The sequence below is a fragment of the Gymnogyps californianus genome, chromosome 7 (genome assembly GCF_018139145.2).
Source record: "Gymnogyps californianus isolate 813 chromosome 7, ASM1813914v2, whole genome shotgun sequence".
NCBI lineage: Eukaryota > Metazoa > Chordata > Aves > Accipitriformes > Cathartidae > Gymnogyps > Gymnogyps californianus.
Genome location: NC_059477.1, coordinates 38667223 through 38681853, shown reverse-complemented (window position 1 = coordinate 38681853; position 14631 = coordinate 38667223). Strand labels below are relative to the sequence as shown.

General features: G+C 39.4%; 1 protein-coding gene across 1 annotated transcript in view; it reads left to right on the top strand.

Moving 5' to 3' along the window:
- The window catches only part of LRP1B (LDL receptor related protein 1B), a 749866-nt gene that overhangs the window by 361599 nt on the left and 373636 nt on the right, over positions 1 to 14631 (top strand). Inside the window, exons 4-5 of the mRNA XM_050899978.1 lie at positions 11815 to 11934; positions 13322 to 13450. Coding sequence (XP_050755935.1) covers positions 11815 to 11934; positions 13322 to 13450 — 249 coding nt within the window. The remainder of the gene's footprint in view (positions 1 to 11814; positions 11935 to 13321; positions 13451 to 14631) is intronic.

Below are 14631 nucleotides of genomic sequence, written 5' to 3'. Positions count from 1 at the left end.
TTCATGACCGTTAATGATGTTGTTTCTGTAATGTGGGCAAAGGTGAGCCAATCGAAACCTAAAATGATTCGGGTGACTTACAGTGACCTCATATGGAGCTCCCAAGTTGTAGAAACCATAAAAAAATATAACTTTCTTTGAACTTGCTGAGTGGTTGAAATGTTAATGCCTGTAGAGATGGTGTAAGGTCCAAGCCTAGCAGCCACTAGGACTAAAAGAAACACTTCCTATTGATTTCATTAGATATAGATAGCAGTGCTGAAAATTGCAGTATTAACAATTTCAGCTGAAGCATTTCGTACAAGCAAATTGACTGAGGTTGGTTAACTGAGAACTCTTGTGATGGTCTGGGCCTGTGATGTAGCACGTAGTATCAGTTGCTGTTATTTAAGTATAGGAGAGTGTTTCCTGCTTTCTAGTGTCTTCCCTTGATCACTGGATCTAAATCAGTCTTGGACCAGTGCAAGTGCTGCTCCTTACACCAAGTTGTTCAGAGCTAGCGCAGAGGTCACTTCTTTCTGAGACGTGTGGAGGTGTTGCTGTGTAGCTGCTGCTTTGGGTTCACAAAGCAGGGAGAAAGGTTACTGGCATGGGAGGCCCCCCATAATTTCATTGTAATTAAAACATCAGCTATAAACCTTCAGAGTCATGTTCTGGTCTATTTTATGATAAAACTCTGATTAGTGTAAAATGGCAACAGACATTAATTTGGCAACAACTGTGTCAGTCATGAGTCTTCATTGATGAGATGTTAGAAAGTTTTAGTTTAGAGCCTTAATAAAAAGATTTTCATTCTATTCTGTGGCTTCTTAATCTATAATATTTCAAAACATAACTATTTCCCTTAAGTTTATAGGAAACTCATCAGAATTGCTTTCTGGACTATAAAAAGTGTTAAGATATGTAATATGATTTTGGTACTGAAGCACATTTTAACAAAAGAGATTTTTCTTAATTCATATGTTATATGATGCTATACAACAAATTCATGTGAACTTTGTATTGCTTCATGTAGATGGACTTTAATACAATTGGTTTTGAATGAGAAGATCTGCATGAGGAAGTTAGATGTTTCAGTCATCTACAAGAGAGTGTTTTAAGAGAGACATTGAACAGTGATGATGACATACTGTGAGCTGGCTTCCCATTAAATAGAGCTGGAAAATGTATAAAACTACAGTAACAGTCACACTTCATCCACTTAGAAGTCATTGTTATCCGGTGGCTAGAGGAGCTAAGTGGAATTGTATATAGGAGTGTGCATCACTGATGAATTTACACTAATCATGTAGTGGATAACTATTACAACTGAATACTGTGGGGCTTCAATTATTAATTAATGTTTCCAGAGCACTCTGAGACTCACTCAGTAGTTTTTAGTTGGAGATTGTTGTATTTAAAAAATGCTTAAAATCAATACTTCTGAGATGACTTCTTAAAATCCATTCAGTAAATGTTTGAAGTTACTGACATGTAGGTATGTGTGCACATAACATATATATTTTTACAAACAAAAAAGCCAAAGGTATAAAGCATTATTAAAAAATGAATGTTGCAAAGATTCAACAGCAGCGTGTTTGAGCACATTAAAAAATATCATCATCAGAATGTGAAACAAGGCTGAGTATATAAATATGAGAGTGAACAAGGTCATTGAAATACTTGATGGTCAAAGTAAGTGAGATTTAAGAAGCTGAAGTGGAAGATGTTGTTTCATCAGAGAGGAAGCTTATGTATTACCTCTTCCAAAATTTATAGCTTTACTTTTTCAGACAGAAGTCTCTCTAACTTAATTTGGTTGACCTCACACCAAAGCACATGAGGAGCACTTGTACAGCCCATTAAGATGTCGAGATTTTCCAATTGCTTTCAGTTTTAAAAAATAACCAATGCAAGGGCTATACGAGTATGCCATATCAGTCCTGTCAGTGTGTTATTTCTCCTCCACAATCGCTTGCTACTTTTCACATCCAAAGGTTAACTGTACAGAGTCTTACAACAGCACTTGTACGATAGCGTACAACAGCATCATATGGGTGTTTACATTTGTGTGCCTGTCAGTTATGAAATTTCAATCCCTTTTTTTCTTCATTTGGTGAATATAGCATGCATTTCCTATTCCCTAGCCTGTGACTTTGCTTTTTGTTGAATTAGGATACAAGAGCTGGCTCTATTTATTGCCTAAGTAGATAGCTGACTAGTGCAGAAGTCTCGAAGGTGACATGCTGTATGCTTTGCCTGAAGAAATGGAGATTTACTGTGCAAGGATGAACAGCCTCCTGTGTCCTGCCAGCTCTGTGCAGCTGTCACTGCTGGAGGGAAGTTAGGGGTTAGAAGAGACGTGGGAGAGAGAGGCGATAGCAGCTTCCACGGGGAGCAATCACTGCCCAAGCTGCCTTCCCACCAGCATCTCGCCTGCAGGAGAAGGGAGAGGAGGAGAAAGCTCTTCCCCAGCTCTCCATCTTGACCTTATTCTCTTCCCATTGCCACCTGCCCTCTGCAGATGGTATTTAATTGTGCCCCTTCCCTGTTGTACGTTTCAGGCTGCTGCAGGATGAAGTGATGGTAGCAGGTCTTTGCAAGGAAGGGACAGCCTGTAGGGTCCACAGATTCCCTGAGGTTGGCAGGGACCTCTGGAGACCATCTAGCTGACGAACCCTCTGCTGAAAGCAGGGTCACCTTAATCAAGTTGCCCAGCACCATGTCCAGTCGGGTTTTGAGTATCTCCAAGGATGGAGGCTCCACAACCTCTCTGGGCAACCTGTTCCAGTGTTCAACCACCCTTGCAGTGAAAAAGTGTTTTCTTATGCTTAGACGGAAATGCCAGAAAGACTTTTTAGTGGGAGGGGAAAGGGTTCATACCTCTGGAATGTGAATAATAAAGGACAAGTCTTAGTGAAGGGACAACCCAGGAGAGGGGACCTGCCTCATCAGGCACAGTCTCCTCAACCATAGTTAGACTTCCAAAGCTGCCCTTGAGAGGCTTCCTAACATCCTTTACCTCCCCAAAACATTACTGAACTTTTTTCTTACCAAGGCCTGCTCTGCTCCTGCGACCAAGTTACATTTTTTCTCTCCAAGCATTCCTCAGGCACTGAAATGCAATTTACTTATAAGGCTGAGAAATCATGAGCTAACTCTGTAAATGCTGTCCAGACTACTAAGAAGCCCGGGTAGTCTGCTCTTGTTGACTGCTGGTCCTCTCTGTAGTTCATCCATTCTGCCAGTCTTTGTCACCATTCACAAACTTTATTAGTCACTACTTTCATTTCTGAATTATTAATGAACATGTTCAGTATTGTCAGGCTTCATATCTCATTAGACACACTTAATTTAATGATGATTCTCTGTAGCTCAGTGAACCTGCTTCAGTATGTATTTAATACTGTGAAAATACCTGAAACTGTAAACTGATTTATATAAACTTAACTAAACGTGTATTCTTCTCATATGAAGGATATCTGTTCTTTTAAATCTCTATCTTGTATCCAGGTTAATAACCAGATAAATTACTCTCTTCTCTTTAGTCATGAAGTCACTTACCCAGTTTAAATTTTCCCATGTGAACTTCTCTATAGCTTATGCTTATGCTTGTGTATGGCAGCCAAGGTATAACTAAAACAGCAAAAGGTCAAAATAATGAGCCATTTCCACTGGTGAAGCTAATATTTTACTACATGCCTACTACCTGCTGATCTCATCTTTTAAAGTGTTTTGTGATGCTATGGTTGAAGAACACCACATAAAACAAATTGATTTGAAGCTCAGCCAAATATTGTAGGTCAAGATTTAGGCAGGAAGAAATTTCAATAGTACATCCTTGAAAAATAAATTTATCCGTGAACATGGTAGGGAGATACTGTTAGGTAATATTTTGAAGATGGATATACTCACATCTGAAAAGGAGTGCTGACTGGGGTATGGATTTGGGAGATTTGATTTGCTTGTTTAAGCTTTGCTCTTCCTCCAACATTCCTTCTTCTTTCTGACTTCATTATGTTGGAAATGACAAAAAAAAAAAAGAAATCTGTTTTTTTTAAATAATATCCTGTTACTCACAACTAGCCTGAACTTTCTCAGCAAGATGTGCCCATTTTCACTGAACAATAATCACAGTAAGACACTTCTGGTTTTGAGCAGACTGGCAAGTGCATTAAACAAGATGTGTAATTTTCTTGTAATCGTAAAAGAGAAAAATACATTGTAGTGTCTATTTAAAATAATATATTAAGTTGTTCAGCAACTGATTGCCAACACAATGACAGTGATGTGTAGAGAGATCCAATAGAGGGTTGAGATACATCAGGTGGAATTTATGAAGCACAATCCGTGTGCCGGCATGCTGAGAAATGCTTACGTCGAGCACACACCTTCCCTGTTTCAAGTAAAACTTTCTGTATCACTTGGTGTTATGGACCAAGGTTTCCTAATGTGGAGTCACCTACTGATGGGGATGAGCTCTGATACAATATAGTTAAGACAACTTTTTCTTATAAATGATAACTAATACGACAAAAGCTGATGCTCAGCTTTTACATGGCAGCATTGTCCTTATAGCACTTGCTGAGGAGGTGGGACCCAGGATTACCCGGCTGTGCCTTCAGCCTCAGGGGTATTCACACCTCACACCCCATCAACCGTTCCCCCATAGGATGCACCAGTCACTACGTCTTATGCAATGTAAGGTGTTCTTGTGTTGAATCAATACTGTTAGGAAAAAGGGAGTTTTGTGGGCTCAGAGAATGCACATTGGAGTGTGACTCGTTGCCTGATGATTATAGTAATGGCAAAGGGTGGAAATACAGCAATCTGTTACTATGTTTTATCCAGTAACTATTTTATGGCAAGTTCAGGAGCAGCCTGGTACCCAGGACAAAGCACCATTCTCAAGCATCATTTCTCTTCTTATGTCCTAGAAATATTACTGTAACACTCTAGCCTTAGGAAAAGATGCTGCACTCTGGAGTTTAAGCAAATGGAGTTACCTCACAGCAGTCCAGGCTTAGCCATCTAAGCTCTATGAAGGAAAAGGATTGCAGTTATACCCAGGACTTACAATTTGCTTTAACTTGCTATAGGCCGTTCAGGATGCAGGGTTTTTCAGTTGTCATTCTGGGTTATTGTTGCCCTGTCTGTGCATTATACAGAAATCCCGTACTGCCTAACAGATCTCTGGGGCTAGGCAGCTGGAGGCTGGCTTGCAGACCCTAACTGTAAATGTCTCAGTCTTTAACGCATCTAAATTTTAGCTGATTTTTCTGAATGGATGGTTTATTTTAGGAACTAGTAAAAAACAACTTTAGTCCTATGTTTTCCCAAGGCTCCTGACCTTGAGTCGGGAAGCAGCAGTGACTCGGATGGTGCCCGGATGCAGAGGCTGCAGCTTGACCTGGGCTGGCCATGGGAAACACAAAATAGGAGGAGGACGTGTTCATCTAAGCACTTGTCTAAGGGCAAACAGAAATCTTTTTTCTAGCCTAAGGTGTTGTTCCCCTTCTCTCCCCCTGATTTGAGTGTAATGTGGCACATCTGCCATATATTGCATTTTTTTGAAATTTCACTACTTCTGCTTCTCTGCTGAACTTTGCCTGAGGTCACCCATAGCGGGACTATAAGGTTATCAATCTGATCGCTGATTTCCATATCTCTTTTTCAGTGGTATATCTACCATAACAGAGTTATGGGCTGAGGTGTGTGACAAAGTTCATTACATTTTTGTCATTTATTTTTTTTATGGTACGATAGTCAAAACTAATAAAATGACCAACAAATGTTAGATAAAAATATGCTGCGTTATTTCAGTCCAGCAATTGAATTCTATCAATCAAGCTACCCTTTTCTGCCGGAGAAGCAAACCGTAGAGCTTTATATTACGTATATAACATCAACAATAACAAACAAACGAAAAACTTAGGGTAGATTACATTAAAGAGTCTGATCTGTAAAAGAATTGAACTTCAAAAGCTCAGAAAATGAACTAGAAAAGAAAAATAAGGCTTACAGCATATGTGTGATAAGAATGGTCTAGACATCAGTGTATGAATATTGAATCACAAAAACTGAATGAATAACACAGTGATAAGATCAAGTAAATTCATGAAACACAAAGCTGCCAAAAAGAATAGGAATATTTAAGAGAGAAAATAATATGTATGGGGTACAATTAGAAGAGTAGTTCAGTAACAATCTCCCCTAAGTTTTCCTTTGGGTATGTTCCAGAGACAAGGAAAAAAGGATTCATCTTAGTTCCATAATGAAAAATGATGTTTTAGCATAAGCTAGTGCGTTGCTTGAGGAATATAGTAGTAGAAGGAACCTCCTGGGTCACAAACGCAGTTTCTGGTATTTCAGGGGCCTTTCCATATGCTGTCTTTCATGAATCTATCATGATCCATGTCAAAAGCATTTATTTATTTTCTGTCCCTGCTGTTCCCATTCAAAGAGGAGTTCCAGAACCTGATTACGGTAATAGCTAAGAACCTTCTCATTTTCAGCCAGAATTTATTAATGGGCAATTTATACCCATTTGTATTTCTGCCAATAGCCCTTTAGTTTAAATTGTCTCTTTCCCCGCTGTTGATCCTCTGATATATTCATAGACAGCAGTCATAATTCCTCTTCGTTTTCATCTCCTGGCACTAATCAACACAAAAACTTGCAGTCTCTCCTCAGATTGCAGCTCTCCATTCCCCTGCTAATCCCTGAGGCCATTCTCTGATCCTGCTCAAATCTGAGTTCATCCTCCAGATACCTGTTGTAGTTTAACCCCAGCCAGCAACTCAGCACCACGCAGCTGCTCGCTCCTCCCCCTTCCCAGTGGGAGGGGGAGGAGAATCGGGGAAAAAAGTAAAACTCATGGGTTGAGATAAGACCAATTTAATAACTGGAGTAAAATAAAATATAATAATAACAATAACAATAATAAAAATATGATAATAATTGTAATGAAAAGGGATATAACAAAAAAAAAAGAGAGAGAAATAACACCCAAGAAAAGACAAGTGATGCACAATGCAATTGCTCACCACCCGCTGACCGATGCCCCAGCAGCGATCCACCCCTCCCGGCCAACTCCCCCCAGTTTATATACTGAGCATGGCGTTCTATGGTATGGAATATCGCTTTGGCTAGTTGGGGTCAGCTGTCCTGGCTCTGCTCCCTCCCAGCTCCTTGCCCACCTGCTTGCTGGCAGAGCATGGGAAACTGAAAAGTCCTTAACTTAGGATAAGCGCTACTTAGCAACAATTAAATCATCAGCGTGTTATCAACAGTATTCTCCCACTAAATCCAAACCACAGCACTGTACCAGCTACTAAGAAGAAAATTAACTCTATTCCAGCCAAAACCAGGACAATATCCATCGGGGTGGGCACAGCCACGAACAGCTGCCTCCTGGAAGAAAAGGACTCACGAGCATCCTGGGCCTTGGTACCAACACTTTCTCTATGGGAAATACTTATCCCAGTGCTCTCAGTGATGCGTTTCCCTTTTTCCCAGGCAACATTGCACTGGTAGCTCATAGTCATTCTCTGATGAACTATTTGACAAAGTTCCTTTGTTGTTTCACATTGTGAAGTCCCGAACTGACAGCAGAAGCTCCACTATTATTCCCTAGGCATATTATCTTGCACTTCAAACTAGTAAACTTCAGCCATTTTCTTTTATTTACTCCAGCTTTGTATCATTGATGATTATCAACATTATGTAATCAGTAAATTTTAATTTACAAAGTACTGTAAAGTTGTCTGTGCTCTCCAGCATATATTGTCATTACAAAAAGAGCAGTACAGGATTTATATATTACAGATGTACTTATGAAACATAATTTGGAACCCACTACAGGCAAAAGGCCTTATTATCATCCAAGTGGCTCAAAAATAATGGCATCTAAATGCTGCATTTCGCTGGGTGTGAATCTAGTCCTCTTTCATCCTCGCAGGAAAGCCAAAGCTAACTGAGGTATCTTCATGAATCCACTTTACTGCTTGACAATCCCCGAGAGCCAAAAAAGTTTCCAGTATTAAGAAACTGCAAGCTGAACTGCTCTCGTTAATAGAAACAGCCAAAACATCTGAGCTCGAGAACCTGGTGTGAACCTATTGTGAACCTCATGTCAGCTCAGGAGGAACTGACAAAAAGGATGGTCAGATCAATTGGTTAATCCTTTCATTAAAAAGCCATTCAAGAGATGATAGTTCCTTATAGCATTCATCCTGCATGAGCTATGATAAGTAGTGTATTTCCTTGAACACAGAAGGAATAAATGAAGCCAGGATTTTATTACTGTCAAGTCCTGTGGGAGCAGTTTGTCCAAGAAGCTTACAGCTCCTGAGTCATTGTCAAAGGTATATCGCATTAGGGGAGATGAGATCAGCAGCATCTTTACCTGACTGACTACTCTCCTGTGGGACTAGATACCTGGGAGTTAGAGGAATATGGAAGTCAGGAAGCGTGAGATTGACATGCGTGTCTTTGAGAAAGCGGGGTGGCTTTTTTGGTAGACCTGGAGCACAACTTTAGAGAGGCTTGCTCATGGGGATGTAGGGAAGAAAAAAATCCTGTCCTTCATGTCTCCTGTGGAAGAAAGAAAACACTGAACAAAATGACCTAAATCAGAGCTGGATGAATTGTCAGTACTCCCTGGGCATGGAGAAAATAGATCATCCCAAAGGCACTCACAACTACTTCTGCTACCCTGTATTTCTGCAAATCTCACGGCTTGCTCTGCAGCTCCAGGTCTTGAATTGTGGGTCTCCTTGCGAGCTATAAAGCTCTCTCCTGTTGCTTTCCCTCAGTGCAGCTTCTTCCTTTAAATCTTGCAGCAGAAATACCATGCTTTGACAAATTCAGAGGTTTCTGTAGCTGTGATAAAAGGGGAAAGCTCAGTGATACTCATTCTTCACTGCCTAGGTACTTTGTAAACCAATTCACATTGAGAAAGGGAGACCAAAGTGGGTGCAGAATTTTACTCTGATCCGAAAGCAAGGTAGGAGAGAACAAGAAGTGAGGGTCCCTGGCTTTTATCTCTTTAAATTTGCTATCTGGAGCATTAAAAATATCAGTGTTCACTGCTTCATGATTTTTCTTTGCCTCCTCACCTCTTCCCAAGAAGCCTGTTACAAATCTAACCAAACCATAAACGTATACGCTGTCTTCCATAGCGCGTCCTTCAATACTTCAGACGTTTCCAGAAGCAAGCAAACTGCATTTTCTTCCAAAGGTTTTCAGGATCAGTTACTTAAAATGAAGAAAAGAAAAGAACTAGTAAAACAGAAGATATATTTGCTTACCCTTGACGTTATTGTTGTATTTTTTTGCTTTTCCGCTTGTGGATTCCCCTGGCAGGTTTAGCAGATCAGCAATAGAGCAAAAATGTTCTGGGGCACGAAGGTGTCTCTCACACAGGCAATAAGAAAGCTCTTCAGTGGAGCTGTGAATGGAGGCAAATTACTGTTGTAATAATCTGATGAATAATTTAGTGGAGGGGAAATGTTAGTTTGAAGTCAGAAACATATGGCGGTCAACAGTGCTTCTTAAATGGATTTGTGGGAAAGTCTGGTGTGTTTGAAGAATTCCCAGCTGGCTGCCGTTACCCTCCAGGTAAAAGTAGTTTTAGTGTAAAACTTGAGGCAAGTGATAGCTTGCTGCTTTTCCTAGCTGGCTAAAATGAGAGAAGATACTTTGTTTTTCTCACTGGTCCAGTTTTAACTGTCAGAAACCATTACCGTGAAACATGTCTTTTGAGAAAACAAATTTGAAATGAATTCATTGATTGACCAATAGTATCAGACAGTATTCACAATAAAGTGAATGTAAGGACTTGCATAAGAGAAGGAGGTATAAGTAGAATCCCTCCTCAGAGAAGCCCTTTCTAAAAGCATAGCAGATGGGATGAGGACACCAATGAAGTTGTGAGAGACAGCGTGAAAAATAAAAAAGTGCGGAAAGAATGAAGGTTGAGATGTGTGACAAGAAATATTTTTGGCAGAAATGGTCTATCCACAGCACTTCAGTTATACTTACTGTAAGGAAAATGCAACCGTTTGTTGTTAAAAGCCACCCACGTGATACTGCAGTCATTTAAAATCAATGAAATGCAACAGTTTTTGTGAAAAATATGAGCAGGGAGACTGGTTTTATTAATTTTCCCATAATGGATCTCACTTGCCAATTTATTGTTGCTGTTCTCCAGCAGCCTTTACTGGCTGTGTGCAGGTCCTACCGTTCTGGTTTAAGCTGCTGGCTGTCTGCATCCATTATGGAAAGAGTACAAACAAGCCAGGTCCCGTCTGTGAGTCAAATAGTTATCATCCGGTAAAAGCTCTTGGCTGTATAGCGTCAGACAAATATTTGAGGAAGAAAATTATAGGTTGTAAAGGATGGTTGATCCATGTTTGCTTAGAAAATGAAACGTATATGTCGATTTTGTTCAGATAGAAATATTAAATAAACAGATACCACCTAATCAGCCTCGGTTCCAGCTCCACACCTCGGCATGCAGTCCCATTTCAAGTTACCTTTAGGGAAGTTTCCTGGTTTGCATTCTGCGTGGGACTTGGTCTTGGAAAGGTGTAATAGATTTAAGGACTGGACTAGGGACAAGAAACCAACAAAGCAAGCTGCGGCCAAAAAATGCATTATCTTCCTATTCACAAGGGCACAAAAGGCAGAGAAATAACCCACAAAGCATTTGGAAAATGGGCAGATTTGGACGGTGGATGGTTTATCAGCCTCTAGTCAGTCTGTAGATTGTGTGGATTACAGAATTCTAGGGAGTGCCCTGAGATAATTGTATGAAACCTCTTTGGGTTTAGAATAGTTACATTATAGGAAGTAGTAACTTTGGGTGCCAGCCACATCCACTTTGCTCCCAAAATTTCAGCTTTATTTTGACACCGGCAGACGTTCCAGAATTGAAGCCCCAGGGCTCAGATGCTGATGCAGACTCTTCTTCATATTCTTTTTCATTCTACCCCTGAGTAGAACTTGATGAATAATGATCAGACGGATTAAAACTGCCCGCATATTAAAATACAGATTTCTCTTTTTCATTAGGACATACCCAGTTACTTAAAGCCAACCCTGTAAGAGAACCTTTCTCTGTCCATTTGCAGGTTGTTTTCTGATACATCTGCATATAAGTTTGAAAAATATCTTCAGATCAACTCCTTAAGCTGTTTTCCTCAATCCTTTTCTTATTTTCCTGCAGGGAAAAATGTTGTTCATTAAAATACTATTTTTTTGATCAGCAAAATTATTGATACGCGTCATACAGCTTGGGGCTGAGAAGTGTTTGAGGGTTTTTTGTTTGTTTTCATGCTGTTTCATGTTGAAAAACATTATAGTGTATATTTCTACCATATTTCTTCTGGTTGTTAGCATCATGCCTTGTGCTGATGGTATGTATTTAAGCAATAGATTCTATGATGGACTTCAGTAGTAATGATGTATATAATGTGCACTGTTTATCCAGCATTGCGCATCCAATGTTAAATTATTGAGCCAGAATGTATTCCCATTGATTGCCATGAAGCAGAGCAACAGTACACCTCGATAATAAACTTGTGAGCAACTTTTGGTAGAAATAAAGTGCTGATTTCTATTTATTAACTTGCTGAAATGCAATTTTCAAAGCAAGCATTTTGCAATATATTATGTGTCATAAGTATATTTCCAAAAACAGCTAACATAAATGCTGGTGGTGTTTCCTTCCTGAGAAATGCACTTACATATATATAAAAGTTTCTGAAGTTTGCAATTTAGGAATAATAAAAATATTTAGTAACATTTTGCTCTAACTAATGTTATTTACAGAATTGCTACCCAAATGCCAACAGATGAACTGCCAATACAAATGTGCCATTACCAGGAATGGCACCAGGTGTTACTGTGGCGATGGATATGAAACAAGCAGCGATGGAAGAAGCTGCACAGGTAAACAAGCAATACGCAGTAACGTTAACAGCCAGGTTTCCCGATGGTTCCCTGATGGCTGTCAGGGGCAGCGAGCTGGCGGTGGGCTGCCAGCTCTGGCCCGCCGCAGGCCGGCCAGCGCAGCCGCTTCCTCGCCCATCTTGCCAAGGCCTTCGTCAGGAATGAGCCTGGGCTTGCGGGGCAGGCAGGGGGAAAGAGTCGCCCTCCAAAATGAGAGTCGGGGCCTCCCTGCCGACTCTGTGGTGCTCCTGTGCCTGTGCCCCAGCAGTAGCTATTCCTAAGTTACTGGAAGGAAAGCATCCTCAGCCAGACTGGAGGAGGTGGGGAGTGTCTCCCCCTGCTCAGACAAGCTTACAGCTCATTTGTGCGAGCCGCTCTCCCGACCTCACTACCAGGAGACACTGTAAAACTTGTAGTGTTTCGCCTCGTGCCTGTAAAGTCCCACCTAGATTAGAATTTGATAAATGAACACTCCGAGATCATACAACTTAGCTGGGAATGTTATTTTGGTGTAATTAATTGTAGACTGAAATGGGTGTTCTTTTCCATTTTTGAAATACATGACTTGTTAATTCTCTATCCAGGTATTTGTTTCTTGTTTTATTTTTTCTCTTTTTATAATCATATTGGAGCTCTGTTGCCTTATGTATGTGCTCACTACCAATCACGCCTCTCTCCAAGTAATAGTGCTAAGCCAGATTCTTCATAAACGTAATTTATTTTAAGTTCTTTTGCTGTATGGTTGTCATGTTTTGTGATTAAAAATACATCTGAGGAAATAATTTCAACAGCGGTTTTTTAAAATGTCAATTTATTACTTAAACCCTCAACCACTGTTAAATAGTATATCTTGATTTTATGGTATTATGCCTATATAACCTAGTTAAGAAAATTGTTCTTTATATTTATTAGAGAAATACATAGTTTTTGATGTAGCAGATGATGGTTTAATGTAGAAGTAGTGACAGTTCATTTAAGGAACTATAAGACATTGCCAGCATAAATAGGTTGAGAAGGATAATCAATTATTTCCTCTCTTGAAATGTTGCTTCATTCATCAACCCTGATAACTAGTGGTCTCTAGTACTAACAAGAACCCAAATGTCTCCCTAACATGATGTAGACATTGGATACTACTTGAAAAAGTGAAGGTTTTATCTTTCAAAATTAATAGCTATTAAACTTGAAAATTCCTGGCCTTCTGTTTGGTTACTGGAGTAATTTCAACAGCCAACATCCGTGATAAGGTCATGGCTTGAGAAGGGAGAACCATAAAGCATCATACCATAATGACTTAATGACTTAAACTTTTCTCTTAGAATTCTGATTTTTTGTTGAATTCTTTTTTTTCTAATCCTTAAACAAGATCTCGTTATTGTCCCTTTAGATTTGAATGAATGTAATACGTATGGAAGCTGTAGCCAGATGTGTGTAAATACCGATGGATCATACACTTGCAGCTGTGTGGAGGGTTATGTACTTCAGCCTGATAACAAATCCTGCAAGGCCAAAAATGGTAAGTTTTAACATCTTTTTACCTTAATGAAAATATCTTGTGTTTTGGACCTATCTAGAGGATACATATGAAAAGATAGACAGACGAAGACAGAAGAGATGGACTTTCCTTCACTCTACTACAAAGAGCCACAAAACAACCCTAGAAAAACTTTTCACATATTACGACACTACTGCAAGGGAAATATTAGAAGTTATTATATGGTTATTATTAATTAAAGTGAAATACTCAATTCAGCCAAGATTAGAACAGTTCCCAGTTTCCCTGTTCATAAATAAATCAAAGATTTTCCTCACTCAAACAAAATAGGCTGTTTACTCTGGGAAGACAACAGAGATAGTGAGAAGACGGAGGAAATGATTGTGAGGTAATTGTACCCTTAGGATAAAAAAAGACATGAGATTGCTTTGTCCTTGCAATATCCCAAGAGGTGAATTTCGTGATATACATATTCACACTAGGCTTTTTGTTGCTTAGTGCATGTTTTCATTAGTCATAGTGAATTGGGTATTTGAGGAAATTAGTGAATTGTGTTTAATGAAGCAATACTATACACAGTATTTTCTTACTCAGCATAATTGAATTAACAGAGCTTTTATATTAAAAAACCAAAAAAATTCCTTAAGCAATTCTTCAACATCCACAATGATTCAACGCCCAAGTATAAAGCTGTGGGTTTTACACATTTTTTGAGTCTTCCTTTTTGTAGTTATTTTGCCACCAGAAAATGGGAAGGTCTACTGTTTTTTTTGAGGCTTCCTCACTTAAAGAGCATCGCTAAATATGTTCTGACTTGAGCATCAGTAAGAGTTACAGAGTTTTTTACTGCTTGTACCGAGTTTTGTATTGATCCACACAACATAGCTGAGCAATTTTTTAAAAATCCACAGCGAAGTATTGTGAGATAAGAAAGTTCATACAAAGTCATTTTAATATTATTCTTCCTCACTACATGAAAATCAATAACGCAATTCTAGATCAGGAAATCCTCATGGTACCAGTACTGAGCTTGAGATGAATCTTTGAGTTTCCCTTCTCAGATCCAGCAGACTGTGTAACAACTGAGTGTTGTAGTGAGCTGTCAGTATCTTGGTGGTGTTGATGAAATGAATCAGATTAACAGAGAAGAACTACTGCTCTGTCTTTCTCAATACTTCATCATGTTTATTTTACGGTATTTT